At 40.2% G+C, this 25,451-nt stretch overlaps 2 protein-coding genes and 1 pseudogene across 4 annotated transcripts; 1 reads left to right on the forward strand and 2 right to left on the reverse strand.

Moving 5' to 3' along the window:
• LOC103441957 (uncharacterized) lies at positions 1–2,025 on the forward strand. The gene has a single exon (XM_008380672.4). The coding sequence runs from the start codon at positions 184–186 to the stop codon at positions 1,855–1,857; it is 1,674 nt and encodes a 557-aa protein (XP_008378894.1). The 5' UTR covers positions 1–183; the 3' UTR covers positions 1,858–2,025.
• Positions 2,026–3,930: 1,905 nt separating this feature from the next.
• Positions 3,931–5,084, reverse strand: LOC103442030 (senescence-specific cysteine protease SAG39-like; annotated as a pseudogene).
• Positions 5,085–14,109: 9,025 nt separating this feature from the next.
• Positions 14,110–16,837, reverse strand: LOC103441958 (uncharacterized). 3 transcript variants are annotated; one of them, XM_070815434.1, is made up of 3 exons: positions 16,459–16,837; positions 16,198–16,364; positions 14,110–14,407 (listed from the first exon to the last, which is right to left on the reverse strand). In XM_070815434.1, the coding sequence occupies exons 1-2, from the start codon at positions 16,646–16,648 to the stop codon at positions 16,243–16,245; spliced, it is 312 nt and encodes a 103-aa protein (XP_070671535.1). In that variant the 5' UTR covers positions 16,649–16,837; the 3' UTR covers positions 14,110–14,407; positions 16,198–16,242. The 3 variants fall into 3 exon arrangements, with proteins under 3 accessions (XP_070671535.1, XP_017189048.1, XP_008378897.1); XM_017333559.3 differs by lacking the exon at positions 14,110–14,407 and adding an exon at positions 15,953–16,009; XM_008380675.4 differs by lacking the exon at positions 14,110–14,407 and having other exon boundaries at positions 16,068–16,364; positions 16,459–16,810.
• Between the last annotated feature and the right edge of the window lie 8,614 nt (positions 16,838–25,451).

The following is a 25,451-nucleotide window of genomic DNA, read 5'->3' on the forward strand; positions in this document are numbered from 1 at the left end:
AAGCCAGTTGAGATAGGCAAACGCAATCGCCGGCCCATTCCTAACTCTTCCTCCTTTTGTATCCCAAAATGCCCCCTCTACCTCTAGGGTTTGCTGAGTTTTCCTCACCCTCCGCCCTCCGCCCTTCACCTGCTATTTATGCAGGCATCTCACAATCTGAAACCACCGCATCAACCCTAAAAAATGGAGGCAGACACGGCGGTGGAAGTAGGCCTCTCCCTGATAAAGCAACTGGCCTCATGCAACAAAAGCAGCCGGGACAGAGCCCTCAGGGTCCTGCTCAAAACCTGGCTGCCGGCGCAACTCAACCTCCAAGACGACCACATGAAGAAGCTCTGGAAAGGCCTCTTCTACTGCCTGTGGCACGCCGACAAGGTCCCGGTCCAGACCCAGCTCATCGATCGTCTCTCCTCTCTGGTCTTCAGCCTCCACCTCCCGCTCTCCCTCCACTACTTCTCGGTGTTTTTGCTCACCATGCGCCGCGAGTGGCCCGGCATCGACGTCCTGAGGTTAGACAAGTTCTACTTATCGATTCGCAGATTTATGACTAGTTTCTTTACTTTGATGAGAAACAATTTGTGGGATTTGGAGCTTGTGAAACGTTTGATGGGTGTGTTGGAGGAGAGGGCATTTTTTGCGGATGATAAGTGTTTGGGGAATGGGGTTAATTACCACATTGCCTCGGTTTTTCTCGAAGAGCTTAGGCCATTTCTTCCGATTAAGGCTGAAGTTCTTGAGGTTTTGTTAGTGGGTTTTATTCGGGTTATTGCCAAAGTTCCCGATAAGGTGTTGTTGGGGAAGATTAAGAGTAATTTGTTTGATGTGCTGCTTGGGGCGGGAAAGAGGCTGTTGGAGGTTAAGAAGTCGGGGGAGGACTTGGATTCGAGTGATGAGTTTGTTGTCTGCGGGACAATTGCGCTGAAAATGGGGTTTGCAAGCAAGTTTTATGAATCGGGGTCTTCACCTGAGTGCTGCCAGGGGAATAGGAAAGTGTTGTTTGGCTTGCACGAGGAGTTTTTGATGTTGGAGAAAGAGTTGGAATCTTCTGGGGTTGAGATTTCTCTTCCTGATGTTGTTTATCATGATGATGAGGAGGTGCCGGATTTGGTGCCTCTTGCTGGTGAGGAGATGGATGTAAGTAACTCGGAGCCTGCTGAGATTGTCATTGCCAATGGGTCTGCTGGAAAGCGTTTGAAGAAGTGCAAGAAGAATGAGAAGGACACTGGTGGTGCTGATACAAAGGCAGAGAAGAAAAAGAAGAAGAAAAAGAAGAGTAAGGGGGAGAATGGGAGTTTGGATTCAGACTCTGAAAAGAACTCTACGGATAGGGATAATGAGAATGTAGCTGCAAATGGTGAGATTTCAGATGATCAGCAGGTCACTGATGCCGTTGCTTTTAAACTTGATGATAATGTGATATCGAATTTGCAGATGCAGTTTGAGAAGATTGCTGCTGAAGCTGGCTTGGATGACGATGTTCCAAGTGCCTGTGATTTGCCTACAGTTTCAGAAAAGGGTCCTATCTCTAAGAAGAGAAAGAGAACGAAGAAATCTGTTGAAGAAGATGCTGAGGGTGGCACTAATGCAAAGAGTGGGGAGAAGAGTGCAAAGAAGGTAAAGTTTTCCATGAAAAACAATTTGGTGTGGAAACCCCAAGCCCCTTTACCTCCGCAAGATTTAAGACTGCCTCCTTCGGCTACACCTAGAGGAAGTGCACTCAAGAAAGGAGTACCGCCAGGTCCGATTTGGGAAATGCCTACGCCTACTAAGAAGGTGAAAATGGTAAGAGTTGTTGCTGTCAAGAAGGCACGGAAGTCTGTCAAACGAGTAAAGAAGTTGAAATCTCGTCCTACTTAGAAATCTTTTTGTTTTTCCATGCACAAACAATTGCCCCATATGTGCTCTTTCTCGTTGCCTATGCTAGATTGAGTTTATTCGAAGTTAATTCTGACAACGATATTGGCTTGGCTTATTGGTAAAATTGATTGAAATGATGCATTGGTACAGATGCCCTTTGTTTGGTAAGTTGTTACTAACTGTTGGAGAATACACTTTCCTCTAATGTTGTACGGTTGTATACTCTAGGAATCATCTATGGATGTTTGCTCGTCAAATGTATTTTTAATCAATGTCTTACTTTTCAAAACTAGATGTTTGTGATATCTTGCTGTATTGCTATTTGATTTTAGTTGCCTCCCTTTTGTGTGCGGTAGATTTATATTCGGTTGCTAGCAAAGACCTTAGGAACCATGTTCTGCTTGTAAAAAACTTGACTCCTTGTAGTTATTTCTATGTTAGATGTCATACAAATTCCAACTCATTCACCAAGGGGAGATGTAGCATACTAGTTTCATAAACTGTCTTGTCATGCGTGTATCGAAAGATTGAGGTTGAGTCAGAATATCTATGTTTCTCCTGAAGCGACTTTGCCTTGGGGTTTACCAGTGCATTTTGTTCTTGGTTTGTAACTGTCGTCCTGGTTAAAATTCTCCCAAACAGCTAAATCTGTGTTTTTTTTTATGGGATGCTGAATCATCTGTGTAAATTTGTGGTTGAAGTAGCAGCTGACCTGCCTGCATTGTGTTTGTTCATGTGATGTTAAAGCATAATTTTGAATACCGTGAAGATGTTTTTAGCGTACCAGTTTATCTAGGTTGTTTGAATTTTAGCTGGAAAGGTGATAAAGTTACCTTAAGACCTCCCTGGAAAAATTCAACTCCAATCACTCTCTTGTTCAATAAGAATACAGCTTATTACAAATGAGATGATAATCTACATTCAACCACGGAAATGGGGACGCACGAGACCTCGGGTGCAAGAGCAAATGTTCTTAACCAACTGAATCACTAGGAATTCCTTTCTCACTGTCCAAATTTAAGAGCTCCTAGGAATCCCCATCTTGATCATCTCCAAATGATAAGGTAAATGCCCAGGCAAATTGAATTTGTTGCGCCGCCCAAGCAAAATGTGGCTCCAAGGGACTAGGAGAAGCAGTGACGGTGACGTTGGGAACTTGAGCGAGACGCAATGGTCGGATGATTGAAAGGAAGGAGGTGGTGGTACTGGAACCCAGTGTTAACTTTCTTCAATTATTTCAAATAATTACATTAATAAACTACTGTTTAATTTATTTTTATTTCATCAAGTCATCACTTGACGGTTTATTTAACAAATTTTTAACGAATATATGACATTGCAATTATATTATAACTTTATGAATCACATTGTAAAGTTTTAACGATAATGTATAAAATTGTAATTTCCCTCAAATTTAAGAGTGAAAACTATAATTTATCATACTTTACATATAGCCAATTACTCTACTACCCATGTACATATTATATCTAGTTTATCTAATTTAATTTTTTTGAACAAATGTTATTATCTACACTAAGAGGGAAATGATGGATTAATCTCACAATAGGCTAATAATATATGATTCAAATTCCTATTTGACGAAAATCAAATAAAATAACAAATTGACTTGGCAGTGTTGGCACTATGCCTCACCATTTGGAGGGACATATTTTTGACAAAGGCAAATATTGGAAGGCAAAATGCCACGTAGGCTATCAAAGTACAATTTTGCGGTATTAATTTGCTTTTCCTTGAAGATGCTCTGAGGGGGTGGATAGATAGTGTGATTGCAGATGAATTTTTCAAATTCTCTCTAAAGTTTAGCTAGGAATTCATTTAGGAGGCCATTAAAGATGATCAAATACTAGCAAAAAGTTGTTTGATAATGATTCCTAGCAAGTGATTACCTAAGCTTTAGACCATAGAACATCATAAGGTAGTATAAAACTTTCTTTTGTTTTTGCTACATTTTTAGTAGAGCGTGTGCTAAACGTACAAGTTCGTCATGTACACATCATGATAAATATCGATACATATTATACATAGAAAGCATAATTTTTATGGTAATTTAAATTACGCAGTGGGGTAAGAAGCTTCCATAGCAATGCCACAAAGACCTTCCCTTGCCTCAACACCTCTTTGCATTCTTATGTATCCTTCTTCACCCCATTGGGTGCCCCATGAGTTCTTCACCAACCAATACTTGGTACCATCAGCACTAATTCCATAACCAACAGCGGTAACCCCATGATCAAGACTTGTTCCACAAGTTCCTGTAAAGACACCGCTTGAATAGAATTGAAAATCCGAACCTCCAGCATCAATGGCAACAGAAATTGGTTGATTTGCAACAGCCTTCAAAAGGGCTTCTTCACTATTTGCAGGCACATCTTCGTAGCCAGTTATCTTTGCTGCATGGCTGGCCTCCTTCTTGGTGTTGCAAGTACCATCAACACCCGTGTAAGGATAATTAGTCTCCGTACTAAGTCCATGGTTTTTATTAATGAATTGAAATGCATCATCCATCAAACCACCCTCGCAACCTTGGTCCACACCGCTTGTGTCACAATCAACCAGCTCTTGCTCAGACAAAGATATCAGTTTACCAGTTGTAAGCTTAGTAATCCCTTCCATGGCTGCCACTGCTGAAAAAGCCCAACAACATCCTGCACGTATATAATTGAAATTAAATATTGATGTTGTTTTTGCTTGTTAAATTAAATAAGGGTTAGATTAAGAGACATTATTTAACTAGTGAAGTTCCAGGTTTGTCTACAGATAAAATTAATTACCGCATTGGCCTTGGTCCTTGATTGGTGTCACAGCTCCTTTGTTTCTCCAATCTACAGTTGGTGGTGCAGTAACATTTTCATATTTGAAAGCAGTCGTCTTTGTGGAACATTCGTGCCCCATGAATCCATTTCTCGAGGCTTTGATTCTTCATTCGTAAGGTCTGCAAATTGATTGACACTCAATTTGTAAAGTTTGTTTGCATCGTTGTTGGAAGATTCTATGAACGCCACATTTTCCTTGAAAATATTGAAGCGCTTCTCCTTCTCATTTATGTCAGCATATGCACGTCCATAACGAGCCATCCATTGCTCGTATTTTCCGTACATTGATGCATCGTGGAGAGTGCGAGAGGTGGCTCGAGAAGACAAGGCTCCCAAAATGAAGATGAAGGCCAGACAAATACATTTGCAGTAGTACTGGGTAATGTACTCCATGGTGTATAGCTAGTGAAGTGCAGCTAGGGTTCGATGAAGTAAATGAAAGGTATACCAAAATGGTAGGCTGCTTCATGGTTTATATAGAAAAGAGAATGGCTGGAGTTGCCATCTCCGTGCCCGAAAAGTTGGTCGGTATCCTTCGTGCCCCAGAAAATGTCCTGATATGAAAGATTAGATTATGCAACTATTATTTTAATTTCAAGTCGCGATAAATAATTACTAGCTAAGTTTATGTCTTTGTATATCTGGTTCAAGACAAAATACTTCTTGCATACAAATTACTAATCCTTTGTTTTTTATGCAGAGTTCATTATCTTGGAGTTTACCACACCTCACGACGTCCCTCGATGGCTCTATTGATTTGGTAGTAAAGTAAGTTTACAATTCCTTATTACAGTAAAGAAATTTATAATTATTACAGTTAAGTAATTTTTTTTTTAATCTAGATGGTAACTTCTATTAAGCTTTCTATCCCACTTACTTTCCATTAAACAAACCATGCCAATTAATGTAAAGTTTTTTTTTTTTGGAACAAACAATATTATCTACAATAAGGGTAATGGAGTGTGCTTAGTCTCACAATGGGCTAGCAATAATGTGGTTCAAATATACCTTTAGCGAGAATCGAATCTAAGACCTCTCACTTACAAGTGAAGAGGAATATCACTAGACTGTAGTACTAAGTGGCTGTAAAGTTATGTAATATATAACAATCTAAGTGAAATGTATGAAGGTAAGAGCATTTTAGGGACTCCCACCACCAATTTTGAAGACTCATTTGGAGATTTTAAGGGAATATTGTTTGCAATGGGAGGTCTTATAGTATAATCCCTAAACGTAAGGACTAAAATAACAAAAAATCATTGCTCACTTCGTTGGAGTACTGTGGCCATTAATAAAAACCAAAATGTTATTTCTACCATTGGAAGAGAAAAACCAAAACAAAAAAGAGAAGTTGTTGTGCAGCATTCCCCAAAAAAGAGAACAAGTGGGTGGGGTGGTTTCCCACTTAAAATCAACAGTGGGCTCACTATTTGAGTCCCTAGCTATATACAATCCCCACATTTGATGTATTTGATGAGTCCTTATCTATTGAGATACTTTGAGAACTTCTATTCTGACCCATTGAAAGCCTTTTGTCCATATATTTAGGGACTACGGTTGTAGGACTCCATTTAGGGTCCCCATTGAAGATGCTCTAATGAAACTGAATGGGGATGCAGATAGAATCACTTTGTAGATACTTTGAGCAGAACCAGAACAACGTAATCAACTTTTAATTAGCAAATTATTGATATGAGAACCTTAGATGTACTCGACCTCAATTCTCGTTAACGTTCGGAAGGATAATTAGTGATTTAACTTTTTGTAATTAACAATTCAAGCCATGCTTCTTCTGTTTCACAGTTGTGTCAAGAGAAACACATGCATGATAATGCATTATTGGACTAGAACTTCATGTGATGGTAACCTGTTGCGGTTCCATGCGAATCATTCTTCTCCATTAGGAGAGGCAAGGCAACCTTCCAAAGTCCAAAGTAGGTGATAAAATATCTACCTTCTGACATCCAAAATTCTCTTTTGGTTGTTGCCTAACATAGTTAGGTTGCTATGAGCGCTTAATTATACGTAAATCATAAGGAGCTCAAATGCTTTGTCTTTTGATTGTTTTAAAGAGTCTCTTGGAAATGCTCGAATTCTTAACTGTTAACTTTGCTTTGAACGCAGACATCAGCCAGTCGATTCTCCTCCGTTGGTCATGTCACAAAAACTTCATTTGTCTCTTTATTTGTCATGTTGACGCGTTACGATTACAGCTTATATGTTATCCAAAAACCTTTTGTTAGCATACAGACTATGATCTTGTATGAGTTTTTCAATCAAATTATAAATATTGAAGAAAGGAAGAGAGTAAGAAATCTAGAGAGAGAGTGAGAGAATTCTGCTCAGGAAGAAGAACCGAACTCTTCACACTGTTTCATTCATTTTCACACACTTAGCACATGTAGCAAGAGGAAATATTAATTAATCTAAGATTACATCTTAGCTGCACACTTGGACTATGATCCAAGGGCTGATATTTAAAACTGACTTCTTATTATATTTCAGCAAATACACTTATAAACTAACACTCCCTTCTAAGTGATGTGCTGAAATCACTCCCAAAGCTGTCCTCAGTACTTCAAATCGATCCCTTGCCAAAGCTTTAGTGAATATATCTGCAACCTGCTCCTCAGTCTTGCAGTATACCAGATCAATCTCACCATCTTGAAGTGCATCTCGGATGAAATGAAATTTCCGATTAATGTGCCTGGTTTTGTGATGATGGACTGGATTCTTTGATATGGCAATTGCTGAAGTATTATCACACAGCAACTTAGTTGGTTCTGCTTGTTCTTCCCCAAAATCAGAGAGTACAAATCTTAGCCAAATGGCCTGTGCAGTAGCTTCTGCTGCACTGATGTATTCTGCCTCTGCAGTTGAAAGAGCAACACTGCTTTGTTTGATTGAGGCCCAAGAAAACATACCAGAACCAAGATTGAATGCATAGCCAGATGTACTCCTCATATCATCTTCACTTCCACTCCAATCACTATCACAATAACCAACCAACACTGCTCCTTTTCCCTTTTCATAGACCACTCCATAGTTCACAGTGCCTTGTATGTATCGCAAGACTCTCTTGGCTGTCCCCATATGCTTCTTGGTAGGATTGTGCATGAACCTAGCTAATAAGCTTGCTGCAAACATGATATCCGGCCTTGTTGCTGTCAAGTATAGCAAACTTCCCACCATTTGCCTGTACAGAGTTTCATCTGCCAGATCACTTCCATCCTCTTTTGAAAGCTTTTCATTCACAGCTAATGGTGTTGCAACAGGCTTGCAGTCCCGAAGTCCGAACTTCTCAAGTAAAGTCTTTGCATACTTCTTTTGATGCAAAAAAATGTAATTGTCTGTCTGCAATACTCCAAGACCAAGAAAGTGATGAAGTATTCCTAGATCAGTCATCTCTTACTGTTTCATCATCTCACATTTGAACTCTGTCATCATCTCCTTTGAACTTCCTGTGTAGATAATATCATCTACGTAAAGTGACACAATGATAATACCACTGTGAGATGTCTTGATGTATAGTGTAGCTTCACTCGGGCTTCTGTGAAATCCAGCCTTTGTAAAATAAGAGTTTATTTCTTCATACCAAGCTCTTGGAGCTTGCTTCAAACCATATAAAGCTTTCCTAAGTCTGTACACTTTGTCTTCCTTGCCTTGTATGACATATCCAGATGGTTGATCTACATATACCTCTTCATTCAACACTCCATTTAGAAATGCGGACTTTACATCTAACTGAAATAGTATCCAACCTTTCTGTGCAGCAAGGGCCACCAAAGTTCTCACAGTGTCAAGCCTTGCCACTGGTGCAAAAGTCTCATTAAAATCGACTCCAGGCTTCTGGGAATAACCCTTTGCAACCAACCTTGCTTTGTTTTTCAGCACAGAACCATCCAGATTTAATTTTGTTTTATAAACCCATTTGACTCCAATGATTGGTTTATCAAAAGGTCTATCAACAAGATCCCATGTATTGTTCTTCTCAATCATAGAAATTTCATCTTCCATAGCTTTCTGCCAGGATTCATCCTTGACAGCTTCTTCAAAGCACTCTGGTTCTATAATACACAGATTACACTTCTCATATATTTCTGCAACACTTCTGTACTTGAGAGGTGTGTGATCAACATGCTGTGAGTCAGTCACTCCTCTTTGATCACAAATTTCAGGACCTGAGCTTGACACAACATGCTCTTCACTAATTTCACAGTGTGTGTCATCATCACAAACATTCTCTTCATGCCTTTGTTCTTCTTCCGACAGTTCAGTAAACTGAATACTCACACTGCTTTCCTTCTGTGCATTCCAATCCCAACATGCCTCTTCATCAAATACAACATCTCTGGAAACAATTACCTTCCCAGATTCAATATTATAAAGCCTATAACCTTTTTCACAACTCCCATACCCCAAGAAGATACATCTCTTGCTTGCCAAATCTAACTTTTGTCTCTGTTGACTTGGTACATGAGCATAACACAGTGAACCAAACACCTTTAGATGCTTAATTCCTGGTTTTCTCCCACTGTAAGCTTCAAAAGGTGTTGTCTTATTTAAAACTTTGGTTGGGCATCAATTCAGAATGTACACAGAGGTATTGACTGCCTCAGCCCAGAATTCAAGTGGAACCTTCTTCTCCAACATAAGACACTTAGCCATTTCCACGATGGTTCTGTTCTTTCTCTCTGCCACACCATTTTGCTGTGGTGTGTATGGAGTGGTAAGTTGTCTTTCTAGGCCTACATCTTCAACAAATCTGTTAAATTCCATTGAGGTGTATTCACCTCCTCGATCACTCCTAAGCTTCTTCAGTTTATATTCACTCTGCAACTCTACAGTAGCTTTGAACCTTTTAAACACATTGAGAACTTCAGATTTATGCCTTAGAAAATAAATCCAACACATCCTGGTGCAGTCATCTATAAAAGTGAGAAAGTATCGATTTCCAGCTGTTGTAGTTGTCTGCATTGGTCCGCAAATGTCACTGTGTATAAGCTCAAGAGGAAGTGATGCTCTAGTAGTGGCTTCTCTTGGAAATGCTTCTCTGCATTGTTTGCCAAGAACACAGCCTTCACACACTCCTTTAATTACTTTGATCTCCGGTAACTCGACCACCAATTCTTGTTCCTGCATCAATTTCAAACTGCTCATGTTCAGATGACCCAATCTTCTGTGCCACATAGCAGTAGAAGGACATACACTTGCCCTGTAGGCAATATGTATTCCAGACTGTAACTTCATTGGAAAACTTCGATTTCCCTTCATTGGTACTCTGGCAATCAAGTTGGAATATGAGCTATCATCATAGATCTCTACTTTATGACCTCCAAACACCAAGTAATAACCGTGCTCCATCATTTGACCTACACTGAGCAAATTTTCTTTCAATCCAGGCACAAGCATAACCTCCTTGATATATCTCTTGCCTATTTTAGTTTCAACCATAAGACTTCCTTTACCAGTTACATCAACAAGCTGTCCAGTACCCATTTCAACCTTTGCAGTCACATACTTGTCAATATCAACCAGTAGATCCTCCCTTCCAGTCATATGATTACTACACCCACTATCTACATACCATACATCTTCACATCCTTTTACACTAGTATTAGTTTGATTACTAGCATAAAACATGATTGGTGTAGAGTCTGCCTGAGTGGCATAATTAAGTTGTTGCACTGCCTTCTTGCTATTACAGTCCCTTGCTAGATGACCAAACTTATCACAGTTGTAACATTTTGGTTTGCCTTTGAATCGACACTCACCAAAATGTAGCTTGCCACAATGCTTACAAGAATTTCTAGCCCCATCTGTGGGTTTGTTATCCCACTTCTTGCCTTTGTCCTTCCAATTCTTATGGTACTTGGCATTTTGATTTCCAGTAAACTTAACTGGTTTGGGATTCACACTAAGGCTAGCAAATGCTCTCTCAGTTTTATTTTCAGAATGCCTATCAATCCTTAACTCAAAACTCTTCAAAGAAGCCACCACTTCTTGTACCTCAATCACATCCAAATCTTTCGAATGCTCAATAACAGAACAGATAGAGTCATAAGCTGATGGCAAACTGATTAATAATTTCTGAACAACTCTCTCTCGAGATAATTCCTCTCCATAGCTCCGCATTTGATTTATCAGATCAAATAGTTTTGTAAGATAAACAGAAAGTGATTCATCATCTCGCATTCGGGTATATTCAAATTCCCTACGAAGACCTTGCAATTTAACACTTCTAACCTGTTTATCACCGTGGTATTCTTGCTGCAGAATGTCCCATGCGCCTTTTGAAGTTTCTTCATGAGAGATTCTGGGAAATATCTCATCTGAAACAGCGCCCTGAATCAGACCCAGAGCTTTAGCATCCTTCATGAGTACCTCAACAAGCGTCATCCTCCCAGCACCACTAGACTCTTCTTTGTCTTTCTTCTTCGCCTCAGATTCATCAATCTTCTTCAGATCTGATTCATCGAAACCCTTTTCAACCAGATTCCACAATCCGTAGGACTTGAAAATGGTCTTCATCTTAATACTCCAGAACTCATAATTTTCACCATTGAAAATTGGTGCTCTCACCTCACCACTACCCGATCCTGCCATGTTAGACTCAGATCGCAATCAACTCGATCGCAGCTTTGAGTTGCTGGGTAGCTCTCTTCACAGATCCAAACGCCCAGTATCAATTGATCGAACACAGCTCTGAGGCCATGTTAGCATACAGACTATGATCTTGTATGAGTGTTTCAATCAAATTATAAATATTGAAGAAAGGAAGAGAGTAAGAAATCTAGAGAGAGAGTGAGAGAATTCTGCTCAGGAAGAAGAACCGAACTCTTCACACTGTTTCATTCATTTTCACACACTTAGCACATGTAGCAAGAGGAAATATTAATTAATCTAAGATTACATCTTAGCTGCACACTTGGACTATGATCCAAGGGCTGATATTTAAAACTGACTTCTTATTATATTTCAGCAAATACACTTATAAACTAACACCTTTTACGTGGAGTGGAGTAAATCAATTAAATTCATGCAGCAGAGGACTCAGGAGGAAGTCCTTGTGGGAAGCGCTTGGAATCTCTACAGTAGTTGTAAATCATGCAGTCAAGTGACTGAGTAAACCAGCTCGACTCGTTCGGGGTCTTGGAAGGACAACGGGAAGTGCCTGAAGACCAAGTGCAAGCTTGGGCGTTGAAGTTTCTGTATGAGGCTGTGAAGGGGGCTTTGCTCCAATCTGTCTCCGCAAGTCCGCCGCGTGTCCCCCAATCGTCTGCATCATGCCTTGGTTCTTTGGGAAAGAAACTCCCTTGGATTCTAACTTCTTGAGCTCTCTAATGGGTGTTCCATCCACAGAGAAGCTAGTCAAGAAGAACAAAGCAAAGAAGTTCAGTATATATGCATCATGCAAAAAATGAATAATACCATATGGGCTACGCTCTCTTTGAGACTTTTGTATTCAGACTATAAATTTAGACCACACATTCATCAAAGAACACAATCTGATCAATGATTTTGATGTACAATCTGACAACATTGAACATTAGACTATTTTCATGTCACTTATAAGTATCATATCAACTGGTTGCACCACTAATCATGTCTCCCGCAAAAATGATATTCATTTACATAACTAAATCTCTTTTGAGTCTCACTTAGTGTGACATGCGATCAGTAAATATGGTACGTACAAATAGTTCTTATTAAGTGACAAGAGATTTGGGGTGTATAGGGAGAGATTCTTGTGTGAGGTTACCAGACATTGTGGGTCATAGGTGTGGTGTAAGACCATCTCCAATTGAAGGAGGGTCAGATGACTTGTTTTAGCCCTCTGGCCCTCCAAAAAATTAATATTTTAATGAACTATGCATGGCTATATTTCTTACCATCTCCAACCGAGAGGCTAGAGGGCCATAGGCCAAACATAGCCTTGTGACAAAAAACCGTCTCTAACCGAGAGCTAAAGGGTTATAGTCTAGCCCTCGGTTGGAGATGATTTTCGGTCTATGTTTGGCATCTAGACCCTTCGGTTGGAGATGGCCTAAGAGATGGGTGAGACACAAATAGAGTCGGGTGAGCATGAATTATAAATCAGGACTTGGTGGGATAGGGAAATGCTTTTGTATCCGCATGGACACATGGTCTGGATGCCGGACTTTCGAATTTCTCGTATATAAAAGATAAAATAGTATAAAATATTACAAAAATACTTTTAGAGCGGTCGTTAATGCACGTACACGCTATTAATTTATTTACAACAAGTCACAATTTAATATCAAATTCACTATATATATATATGTGTGTGCGCGCGCGCCCGCATCGTCCTCATATATGTGTGGGTCGAAGCTAAGACCGTCTATAACCTAGCGAGACCAAGTATTCTGGACCAACTAGCCATGTACATAATATCACAAGTGTACAACTGTTGATTCCTTGTTGGTTAGATATTGATGGCTTTTGATACCCCCACTTAATTATCATTCTTGTTCCCCAAACCAGAAAACAATATTGAACTTTGGTATCCCGTGGACTTCAACTTATGTAATAATTGGTAGTAGAAAGTGAAGGATTTCACACTGAGAACAATTTGTTCACCATGTTTGGTTTGACAATAATGCAGCATTTACCAGTACTATTCTGCTAATCGTTTCACTTGTCATAGATATTAACTTTGATTGATTTTTGAGACCATTTTGCTCACCACCATAACAGTAGTGTATGCTAACCATATACCAAATCAATTGACACACGTCCATTCAAACTAATCCATAACTTTTGAAACTAATCCATAGTAAAATTGTATGTGAATCATGAAAATAGACTCGGAGTACTTCATGAAATAAGCACATAAGTGGTGATTTTTGCAAGAAGCACTTTAAGTGTTTTCTTTGAAATAAAAAAACACTTTCACCAAAAGCGTTTCAGTAATTTTAAAAACACTTCCAAACAAGCCCTTATAAATTTCAAAGTTCTTCTAATAGAAGCACTTTTATTGGAAATGCTTCTAAGTAGAAGTAAGACGACCCCATATATTCATAAATTTTGAAAGGACAACACACAAAGGCCAGAGCTGGGTGAGGTGAGCGAGAGGTTGGATATCATGTCAAACAATTCCAACCATCACACATTTGTTATGTAAAAAAATTCAAAATCTACCTACACAATGTAGCTCATAAAAACATTGTTCAGCTAAACTTATCCTCTACTGTACGCAACCCTGAACTCCACATTCTTTTTCATGAAGCACTCTTGATGGAGACTTCAGTGCCTCCAAAATATGGGTTTTTCAAGCATCTTGACATAACTTACACCATCCATCATTTTAGTGCCACCAAACAAGTTGGCAGAACTACTTTGCATCCCAAAACTTCACTAGTGTTGAAACCGGTGAAGAAAGAAGAAAAAACGTCGATGCGATAAAATTACTCAAATAAACATAAGAAACTAATATGGGATTATGTCCACAGAGTTCTAACTTATTAAGCTTAAACATAACAAGCAACAAGGTCAATCAATATAACTAAGGCAGAAACATAAGGATACAATAGGTTTGATGTACGACAAACAGAAGGGATAGAAATATAGAAGGTACAAGGACTGACTCCCGCCCTTGGCATCACACCGAAGGTGTATTGGAATCACTCCGACAGAGAAATTGAAAAATTCCGGCATACCAGAGGTGCTTTGGATCACTCCATGGTTGCTGTAGCCTTGCAAACAAGCAAGAAATCCAGAATATCTTTCACTAACACTGATTTTAAAAGCAAACAAAGTAGCCCTTTTTATAGGCTAATTGGTACATGAATCTGGGAAAATCCGTATTAATATACTTAATTCTAAAGACTAATTTATGGCACTCTAATACATTACTATTGTAACGCAGAGAAACTCAAAGACAATGAACTCGCAAACATGTGTAAACTGCATTCATTACATAAGAACTAGAAAGACTTGAATTTTGTGTTTGGCTAGATTTTACACTTTGTTCTTGTCCTCCCCAAAAGAACATCTGTGAAACCCTGTTGTTTGAACCTAACAGATGGTATGTACAGAACCACTCATGAAACTGCTCAGATGTTCCTCTCCGAATGTTTCCTTTCGTCCCTCCACCCCCACTCTCTTTTCTTTTTCTGGATCATGTTTCTATAGTTCTCAATCAATACTTAACAAAATAGATTAAAAATAATCCCACACTAATGACATAGCAGTTTGACCCTACTGAGAAGTGAAACTTCTGGAGTGGAGAACCTATAAGCATCAACTCTGTACTCTGTTAGTGATCTCATAACTAAAACCCGCACACTAACACCAACCATAAAAGCAAAAAGTATTTACGATTGGTCCACATTCATATGCACACAAACACAACAGACACATCCATTCTCTCAGAAGCAGCAGCCTGAACAATTATGTATTGTTTAAGTTTACAACAATATGCGAGTTTAATCACTCAACACTAATATCTCTGCACACAAACTTTACACAATAAGAACTTACATTGATTACCTAACCTTCATATCTTTCACAACTTCGTTTCCTCTAGTTTCAATAATATTCAAGATTTTCTTCCATCCATAGACCTATTTCTTTCCTATGGATTCTAATTTCAATACCACTCCATTTTCTTATCTATTTCGAAACAATTGGACTGTTGTGCTTGTTACTAAACTCGTATTCTATTTTCCTTTCCCAAAGTAACAAATAAAATAAAAAATAGTTTCGTAGAATTGAAACAATCTTTTCTCAATGAATAATGTTCTTCATGCTTCAACATGTTTAAACTTCAATCAGACTAGTTATATCATTATGCACTGAGAAAATATCAATCTGAAGCTTACGACTCATCCATAATGTGATAAAATATCTAAGGTATTCCAGCTGGACGAAAGTCCAATTCCCAAGTTCCCTCCGTAGCACTAAATGAACTCAATAAACATAAAACCCAAACATGGAAAAAAAAAAAAAAAAAAACAATAGTAACACAATCACAATGATTTAAATTCCCCTGAAAATCATATGTATCTGCATTTGGTTGTGGCTTTATTCATTCAAACAACCAAATTGCACAATGCAGTTAACATAAAACCCAAACAAGAAAACAACAATAGTAACACAAATACAACGATTTAAATTCCCCAAAATCATATGCATCTGCCTTTGGTTGTGGCTTTATTCATTCAAACTACCAAATTGCACAATGCAGTTATCATAAACGGACATTTGGAAACGGGAAATATAACATGACACGAGATAAATTAGAACAAAACACAGCCCCTTTTATTTACTCAGAATGTATGTATTGAGTACTTCCCCTACACAGATCAGGTAACAAGATAATGAGTATAAGTTCACTATTTGGCCAGATAAAGATTATACATAAGCAAGAAACTCTTCCTCTATTAAGAACAATCAGTATATATAATAAGCACAGTTAAAAAATAACAAAAATAAACAAAGCCCATTACAACAAAATCACTAAAAATTAAGAAGGGATCTGTACATGTGAAGTTGGAAGCGGAGGAAATGGACTAATGGATTACTGCTACTACACAGGTGGAATGTTTGAGAAAGAGAAGCCCTTGTACCCTTTATACGCATAGTAAGCAATCCGCGTGTAATAGAACCCCGGAAGAAACAAGATCCCACCAAGTATTGCAAAAAATAACCCTGAATTTATTGAAAAAACCCACTAAAAATCAACAGAAAAAGTTGAAAATTGAACAAAAGGGGCTTTAGGGTTGGGGTTTGTAGGGTAGATTACCGTGAGCTTTGTCGCCGCCGACATGGTTATAGGCCATGAGGATGCCGATAACAAGGCCGAGAGTGCCGGTGACGAGGAGGGCTAGGGCGAGAGCGATCTCCTTGATGGGAGGCTTGTTGTTGACTGTGTAGGAGTCCTCCATCATCATGTCTTCGTCTGTAATCGAAAACGCATGATCAACGTACGCCATGGCTGATTGGATTGAGCTCTGAGAACTGGGTTATGGTTTGTTTGGAATTCGGATTTGGGATTTTAGCTGAATTTTGGGTTTTGGATTTGTGAAAATTCAAAAGATTGAAGCTTTTGAGTTTTTGTAAAGGTCAAAAGGGAGAAGGGTCAGAGTCGGGGAAGAATTGAGGAAGAAGAAGATGGAATGGACACGGCGATTTGTCTGCTGCTGACACGTGACATGTACGCAGTATTAGGTCGGTGTTACGTTTTCCTTCTTTATTTTTGGTACATCACACGATGTATCATAAGTTACGTTATGTAATCCCGTGTCACGTCAATTTAATTCTCTATTTAAAATACTTTAAAATAGATTTAAAATACGTTTCCTTCTTTAAAATACATCATGTGATGTATCATAAGTTACATTATATAATCTAAAAAGCTTCAATCCCCTAGAAGACTTATTACGAATCGAATCTTAGAATCCAATGTTATCAACGAATTTAACTTTGGCGAGTCTACTCAACTTGAGATTTCTACCCTTCATGCACTTCCTATGCACACCAAAACAGATAGCGGCATATGTAGAGCAAAAAATAATTCTAAAAATTCTAAAAACTGAGATGTGGACTTTACTTTTCAAATAATAACCAATTCAATTTGTTATTGTCATTGCTTAGTTTAGGTTCACATAAACCTAGTAATTTTTATAGGTCCTAATCAATCTCTGGTGGTTTGACACCTTTATTTGCTGCATTATACTATCCTTTTAATGCCCTTGAAAGGAACACAACAAAGTTTTGGCGTGGCTGGCGAAGACTGATTATGTTAATGCTGGCTCTTTTTCGGCCCACAAAATGGTGCAGGTCGGGAAAGAGGCCCGAAAGCCAAACTAAAGTCAAAGCCCAGAGAGGATTGAGATTTTCAAGGCCCAAGGGAGTTAAAAGGAAGACTTATCTGAGCTCTAAAGTCGACCGCTCAACCGTTTGCCAGCTTGACAGCTTAGTCCAACTAAGGCTACATAAAGTACTTTCCAACCGTTAGATACACGTGGGCAGTTTGACAACTTTAAGACACGAGGTTTTAGAAGCAGACCTACTCAGACACCATGTGAGCCACGTGTCAATCCACAGTCAAAACCAAAAGCCTAGGACGAGACATAAAGGTAGTCAGGCTACTGTTCGGAAGAACAGGGTTAGTTAACCTGACATGCCCCGATCTCGATATTTCCCTGAATACCAGAATAGGCACGTGCTGGCCAACACCCGAGGGTGACAAAAGCCATTTATTGAGTGCAAAGGCTGAAAATAAGGAATAATTAAGACTTATAAATATAAAAATAAAGAATATGCATTTAAGGAATTTGTTCAGAGCATACAACTAACCAGAATACTGAAAAAAATAATATAAAATTGAGTGAACAAAGGAGTACGTCTTACACCAAGAGGACTCGAAGATGCCGCTGCGGAGGTGCCTTGACGCTAAGATTGTATGCCTCGATTCTAAGTCCTGAATGGGGGCGCAAAACAAAGGTGAGTGGACTAAGTTCATATATACAGTAATAATAAAACAATTATCAAGATAATAACCCCCACAATTTATATACAGAAAACTACTAGCGTAATAAGTGATAGGTTTACTGAAAACCCTAGCATGCCAAAAACATCTCTAAAGACATATCGTGGAATAACATCGCAGAAATCAAAACATCAAACGTCCCATAGATCGTCTCGTAAGCGCGGTGTGCTGCCAGTAAGATCACTGAATAAATATAACTCCCGGCCCTATGCCAACATTGTGGTCTTTGCGCCCGTAACCAGAGATTACCAACTCCCGGCCCAATGCCTGCTCCGTGTCTCTCAACCCGTAGCTAGGGATTATTTCTCCCGGCCTAACTGCCAGTACCAGATCCTCGCCCCAGGCGGCATAGTGTCCATTAGGTACGCACAAATAGTTACGCCTTTCATAAATAACCACTTCATAGTATAAAATCATCCATCGTCTATACTATAAAGAGGGGTTTCTAAAACATGTTCTAGCATCCTATCGTCATCCATCAAATAGTCTACCAGTTCATGGTTTTTATAGAAAATACGATATGTCAAACTATAGCTTAATATAGGCTAATAATTATTTCTTCACAAAAAATGAGACAATAAACAACATATTCCAAAAATAAGCTTAACATAAAATTAGTTCATAAACTCGTAAGGCATGCATTTCATTTATGCAAATAAACTATATAATTATGCAAATTTTAGAAGGGATCCACTCATAGATACTCCGTGGCAGCAGAGTTGTGCGGAAAAGGATTAAGGAAATCCTCGCTAGCAACTTCACCTAAGCGCAAAAATGTACAATTTATCAAACTACCCAACTATAGAATTTCAAGAAATGGAAATGGGTCTTAGGTTTGGATCCAGATTAGGGTTTGGGTTTAGGTTAAATAGGGTTAGGACCTATTGGGTTTTCTAAAGGATTTGGGCTTGAATTAAATAAAATAAAGGATTTGGGTTGGATGGTTAAAGCCTAATGGGTTTAGGGTAAAGGGTTTTGGACTTAGAGCCCCAACAGAAATGGCTCAAAGGTCATTTTGGTTTTTAAAACAATTAAATTAAAATAAAAATAAACTGGGCTTAACGGGCTGGAGGCCCGAGTTCCTCCCAGCCCTAAGCCTTGAAGCCAAATGGTTTGGGCCTTGCTATCACGGCCTTAAGGCCTTTTGGGTCTTAAGGATTTAAATCAAAAATAAAAAGGGAAAGGTTGAGGGTACTGGGCTGGCTAAAACGGGTCTAGAGCTCGTGGGTTTGAGAAACGGCCTTGTGAACACGAAAATTTCCTGAAAGGAAAGAGACAAGAACAACGTGTGCAAAATAATATTTGTATTTGATGATTTTGGGTTACAATCTCTCTTAAATTTGATTCTCTGATTTGATCTTCGTAAGGTGTTGATTTGTGGATGTGCGATTGATCCAAAGGGCCGTTGGGCTTGATCTAAGGATGAACGTTCTTCAAGGGCCGTGGGCTTGATCTTGAAAGTGGATTTGAGCGGATCTTCAAGGAGTCGTTGGGGCTTGATCTTGAGGATGAGCGTTTCTTCAAGGGCCGTTGAGGCTTGATCTTGAATAACGGTGATGAACGGATCTTCAAGGGGGCTTTTGGGCTTGATCTTGAAGAACGATGAACGAAGAACGAAGAGGGCTTTCTTGATTCTTCGGGATGAACGGATGATGAACAATGAACACTTTCTTCAACGGCCATCGGGACTTGATCTTGAATTGGTGGAAGTTCTTCAAGGGCCTTTGGGGCTTGATCTTGAAGGTGGATGATTGTTGATCCAAGGGCCGTCAGGACTTGATCTTGGAAGAACGATGAACGAAGAACGAAGAAGGCTTTCTTGATTCTTCGGGATGAACGGATGATGAACGATGAACACTTTCTTTAAGGGCCGTCATGGCTTGATCTTGAATTGGTGGAAGTTCTTCAAGGGCCTTTGGGGCTTGATCTTGAATTGGTGGAAGTTCTTCAAAGGGGCCGTCGGGGCTTGATCTTGAAGGTGGATGATTGTTGATCCAAGGGCCGTCGAGGCTTGATCTTGGAAGAATGATGAACGAAGAACGAAGAAGGCTTTCTTGATTCTTCGGGAACCTGGATGCTTGAGAGCTTCGGAGTTTCAGAGCTTCAGAGCTTCAAGGTGTAATATGAATTGGTTCCAAAAAAATGAATGAAATTGGCTTCTATTTATAGAATTTTCCAAGGACTAATTTTGAATATAATATTCCAGATGAAATAAGTCGTTTCTGCCAGGTGTTGACACATGTCCTGTTTGATGACTTTTCCGATGATTCTTGATTTTTTGTTTAGACACACGCTACGTGTAAAATTTGTGTAATACATAAGCGTTGAAACTTTGACTTATCGGTCAATATTTATTTACCGAAATTTCGATGTCTACAAATGCCCCTACTTCAAGACGCGTCGTATACATGTGCTTATCATGTGTAGGAGATGTGTTTTGAAGTCCCTTATTGTAGATGTCGATCTAAGGGCCATTGAGGCTTGATCTTGAATTTGGCTTGAGATTTCTTTAAGGGCCGTTGATGCTTGATCTTGAATTGGGCTGAAAATGTCTTCAAGGGCCGTCGAGGCTTGATCTTGAAGGTTGAAATCGGACCACAAGGAGCTTCATGTGGTAGATGATCTTTGGCTTTGGTAGTGGATGAATCGACACGTATTTTGTTACGCTTGTTGACTTTCCACAACTTTGATCTTGAACTGGGTTGGAGGATTTTCTGGATTCCTCCAATTATTGACTTTCCTCAGCTTATTCTTGAACTGGATTTGATTCAAGGGTGGTGGACGCTTGATCTTGAATCAGACTTGTGATTTCCTCAAGGGCCGTTGAGGCTTGATTCTTGAAGGTTGACTCAAACACATGGCAAGTAAGCACGAGGTGAATGTGACGACTTGTTGCTTTGTTCAATCTTTCTAATTCACACCTGAGCAGTTTGGTCAACGGTATGATCTTCAAGATTGATGGGCTCTTCTTCCAATTGGTGACTTGATCTTTAAGGATTTGATTCAAGGGTGGTGAATCGGCACGTGCAGCCCACAACGCCTAGCGAGTCGACCCAAGAATTTGAGGGTCAAAACGAGTCCTTCACCCAGAGTGATTGCAACCCTGATGATATGAGATACTTTTGATTTTGAAGAAGTAGCGGATGAATCGACACGTGCTTTGTTGTGCTTGTCTCCACATGCTTCAATGTATCATTTTCCCTTGCCTTATCTATTCTTTTGGCATAATGTAGTATTTTCTCGAGTTCCTCAGCTCAGACTCCTTTTGCTGAGTTGACTGTGCAGGCTGCATTCTTCTCTGCTTGTTTCTTCTGCACGTTGTCTCCACATGCTGCAAGGTATCATTTTCACTTGCCTTATCTGTTCTCCAGGCAGATGTGGCAGCTTCTTTGGAAGTACAGCAGCAGTGGAAGACGAGTACTCGAGAGCAGTGGAGGTTCCGGCATATTGCTTTCTTTATCCTTGTCTTTGCAGGTAAGAACAAGGATAAAGGAAAGGAAAGGGAGAACGCATGATATGAGATACTCTTGCTTTCTACCATGGTGATATGAGATACTTTTGCTTTGGTGTCATTTGTTTGCAGATGTACCCCAAGGAATAAGGAACACTAAGTGACTCGAGAGGCTTCGTTGGGAAGGCATTCTCGGAGATGAAGAAAGGTTCTGTATGTCTGCCTTGCTATGGAGGGTGAAGGTGGACAGTTATAGGAAGTTCTTTAATACCTGTAGAGGTACTATTCTTTCACTCGTGTCGGCAACCATTGCGTGATTGATCGGTATGGCTTCACGTGCTTTCTTTTTTATCAGAAATCTTCGACAAATTGTCCGTAATTTTCGCCAAGCTGAGTGTGCATGTGACAGGTGTTGACGAGGCTGAAAAAGATTGGCCCCTCTTCGACATCTGGGATCGACGCTTCGACAAATTGCCCGTGATTTCCGCAAAGCTGAGTTTGAGTGTGACGGTTGCTGACGCGTCTGGAAAAGCAAGATGCCTCTCCGATTTCTGAGCTTGCCTCTTCGATTTTTTTAAATTGGCCTCTTCGAATTCTGAGCTCGCCTCTTCGATCTCTGAAATCCCGTTGAGTGATGATTTTTATAGAGGCACGTAGTTCGTTTCAAAGCACACTTGACTTTTCGCTTGTAGAAACTCCCTTCTTGCACTTCTAAGATCTTGACCTGTCCGACCTCTTCTTTCTTTCAACGCCTTCGAAAATGTCTGGCCCCTCCGACTGTCGTTTTGACTTGAACCTTGGTGAAGAGGCAGTCCCGCCTTCTCCAGACAACATATGGCGCCCATCCTTCATATCCCTTACTGGTCTTCTCACCGTTGGGGATTCGGTGATGAAGAATGATATGACCGCTGCGGTGGTGGCCCGGAACCTTGTCACTCCCAAAGATAACATACTACTTTCTAAACGGTCTAATGAGTTGGCTGTTAAGGATTCTCTGGCTCTCAGTGTTCAGTGTGCAGGTTCTGTGTCTAATATGGCTCAACGCCTATTTGCTCGGACCCGTCAAGTTGAATCATTGGCAGCTGAAGTGATGAGTCTCAACCAGGAGATTAGAGGGCTCAAGCATGAGAATGAACAGTTGCACAGGCTCGCACATAACTATGCTACAAACATGAAGAGGAAGATTGACTAGATGCAAGAATCTGATGGTCAGATTTTACTTGATCATCAGAGGTTTGTGGGTTTGTTCCAACAGCATTTGCCTTCGTCTTCTAGGGTTGTACCGCGTAATGAAGCTCTAAATGATCAACCTTCGGTGCCTCCTCCTCTTGGGGTTCCGCCGAGTGATGAGGCTTCACACGAGCAACCTTCGTGAAGGCTCCCTCCTGTTTGTTTTTTTTTTTTTTTGATTGATGTAAAATGTACATTTCTATAAATTTTCAAAGAAATCAATAAATGAGCCTTATTTCATTCTTTGTGTGTGTGTATATATATATATATTTAGTTCCAAAAGCATAAAGATTTTTTTTTTTTTTTTCTGCAGATGGTGCCTGATGCACCATCCATTTATTATATAATATATATATATATATATATATATATATATATATATATATATTTTTTTTTTTCTCTTTAATCATGGTGCACCCATTTTTCCACATGGTGCCAGACGCACCAAAAAACTTTTTTTTTTTGGCCTTTAATCATGGTGCCAGACGCACCCCTCATTTTTTTAATTTTTTTTTCACGTGGTGCCAGCACCACTTTGCTCCACTATCTTTTTTTTTATTATATTATTATTATTTTTTTGTATAAATTTTGATGATGGGCTGGGGAATTTACGGGAAGGACGAAGACGGACGGAGAGCTGCAGTCGAGGCTTCATGACCGGCTAGTCGTTTGACGACGGTTATTGAAGTTCTTCGCCATTGCTGTTTGCCACGGACGGAGAGCTACAGTCGAGGCTTCATGACTGGCTAGTCGTTTGATGGCGGTTATTGAAGTTTTTCGCCATTGCTGTTTGCCACGGACGAAGAGCTACTACACAACCATTGCACCGCCACAACATTCTTGTTGCCTTGCACCGCCGCCATTGCATAGCCACTGCACTTTTTTTTTGCTGCCTTGCAGAGGAAAAGGCGGGCGGGGAGCTGTAGGAGGCAAGAGATGGAGGAGATGTGGATAGACGGTGCCAACGCTTAGGAGCTAGGTTCCTCGCTGGGCTTGGGCGTTGCACAATGGAAAGGGTGCTCAGATGATGCACTACAACACCACTGCTCGCACCATGAAGCTACCGTTGCGGGTGAAGTTGGTCCAGAGGCCGTTGTGGCGAGGAGGAGTGCCACATTGTCAACATCTTCAACTTCTCTGCAATCTTTTGCCAAAGTTTACCATGCCTGCAACGTCTTCACTGGGTAGAGTGATGAGTTTGAAGTGGGGGAGTTGTAGGAAATGGAGGAGTTGCAGCGAAGAAGAAACTCGTGAGGAGAAGAGTGGGCACGGCGGCCGTCGCTGCCATTGTCTCTCTGCAAGTGAGAGCAGAAAGAATGAGTGAGGGAGTTGCAGACGGGGAAAAGGTTGAGGTCCATCACGGTCTGCTTTGACGCGCTGCTAATGCCGACGTTGGAACGTCACATCGAGGCGGCCCTAGATCTTGACTGTGGATTCTACCAAGAATTTGACCTGGTCCTCGTCGGTCACGTCGCAGTGAATGTAAATGGAGTGGTCTGGACCGATCGATGCGACTACGTTTTGGCCTTTGTCGTCCTGAACATCGGTGATAACCATGGCACGTGCGCTATGCAAGGCAAATTTCCGTGTGGTTGCTTCACCGATGCCACTGGCTCCACCAGTGATGACTGCGACCTTTCCTTGAAGCTTTTGGACGGAGAGCACTGAGGCTTTGAGCGAGCTGGAGCTGCTGTTTAGAGGGTGAGAACTGGAGGTACTCGTCGTCGTCGGAGGTTGCTGAGCGAGAAGGAGAGGACAGACAAAACAGTCCCCCTCGGGGGAGAGGTTGAGGCTCAGTGACAGAAGTGCGGCGCTAGGCGAGGCCGTTTAAGGCATGAGATGGAGCACCGGTAAAAGGACGCTACGGTGGAGGATTCGAGAGAGGAGCCATGGGAGCAGGATCGCATTGTTGTGCAGCCCGACATGTTTAGTGGCGGCCTCTCTGCAAACAAAGTGAAAGTAGGCGTAGAAGTGGTCAGATCCAGAGAGGGCGTTCCAGAACTTGAAGTCTCGGCCGACGGCGGCAGTGTATCTGACGACAAAACTGGGCGGCAGAGGACTCGGAGTAGACTCGGGGGTCTAGCGGTTACTGGTCCCATTTATGTCGAGGCTTTTGGGGTTCGAAGGTTCAAGAGAGAACTAGGCATAGGTTGAGGTTGGAGGCTAGACCTGTTGCAAGCATTTGAGATGAGACTTCGAGAGTTGGGCCTGAGCCTGGATTTGGGCTTTGAGAGCCGTGTCTGGGCCTAGGCCTGGAGGAGAAAAATCTGAGCTACAACAAGCTTAACACAATTATGTGTTTGAGAAACGATGGGCCTTGGCGAGACTAGGCCTTTTGCTGACATTTTGCTTTTTTTTTTTAATTTTTTTAATTTTTTTAATTATTATTATCATTATTATTTTTTTTTTGAAGCTGTAATAAATATATATTATTCTTTTTTTGTAAATACATAAAACATATGTATATATATATATATATATATTTTTTTTTTTAATAAAACATTATTTATTATTCTTATTATTATTATTATTATTTATTTTGATGTGACTGAACTTGAAATTG

The sequence above is a fragment of the Malus domestica genome, chromosome 16 (genome assembly GCF_042453785.1).
Source record: "Malus domestica chromosome 16, GDT2T_hap1".
Classification (NCBI taxonomy): domain Eukaryota; kingdom Viridiplantae; phylum Streptophyta; class Magnoliopsida; order Rosales; family Rosaceae; genus Malus; species Malus domestica.

Excerpts from the sequence above, each read along its gene's own strand:
- LOC103441957 (XM_008380672.4), top strand. The coding sequence starts at position 184 with ATGGAGGCAGACACGGCGGTGGAAGTAGGCCTCTCCCTGATAAAGCAA.
- LOC103441958 (XM_070815434.1), bottom strand. The coding sequence starts at position 16,648 with ATGGCGTACGTTGATCATGCGTTTTCGATTACAGACGAAGACATGATG. Across the intron at positions 16,365-16,458 it reads CGGCGGCGACAAAGCTCACG|GGTTATTTTTTGCAATACTT; the intron begins GTAATCTACCCT and ends CAATAAATTCAG.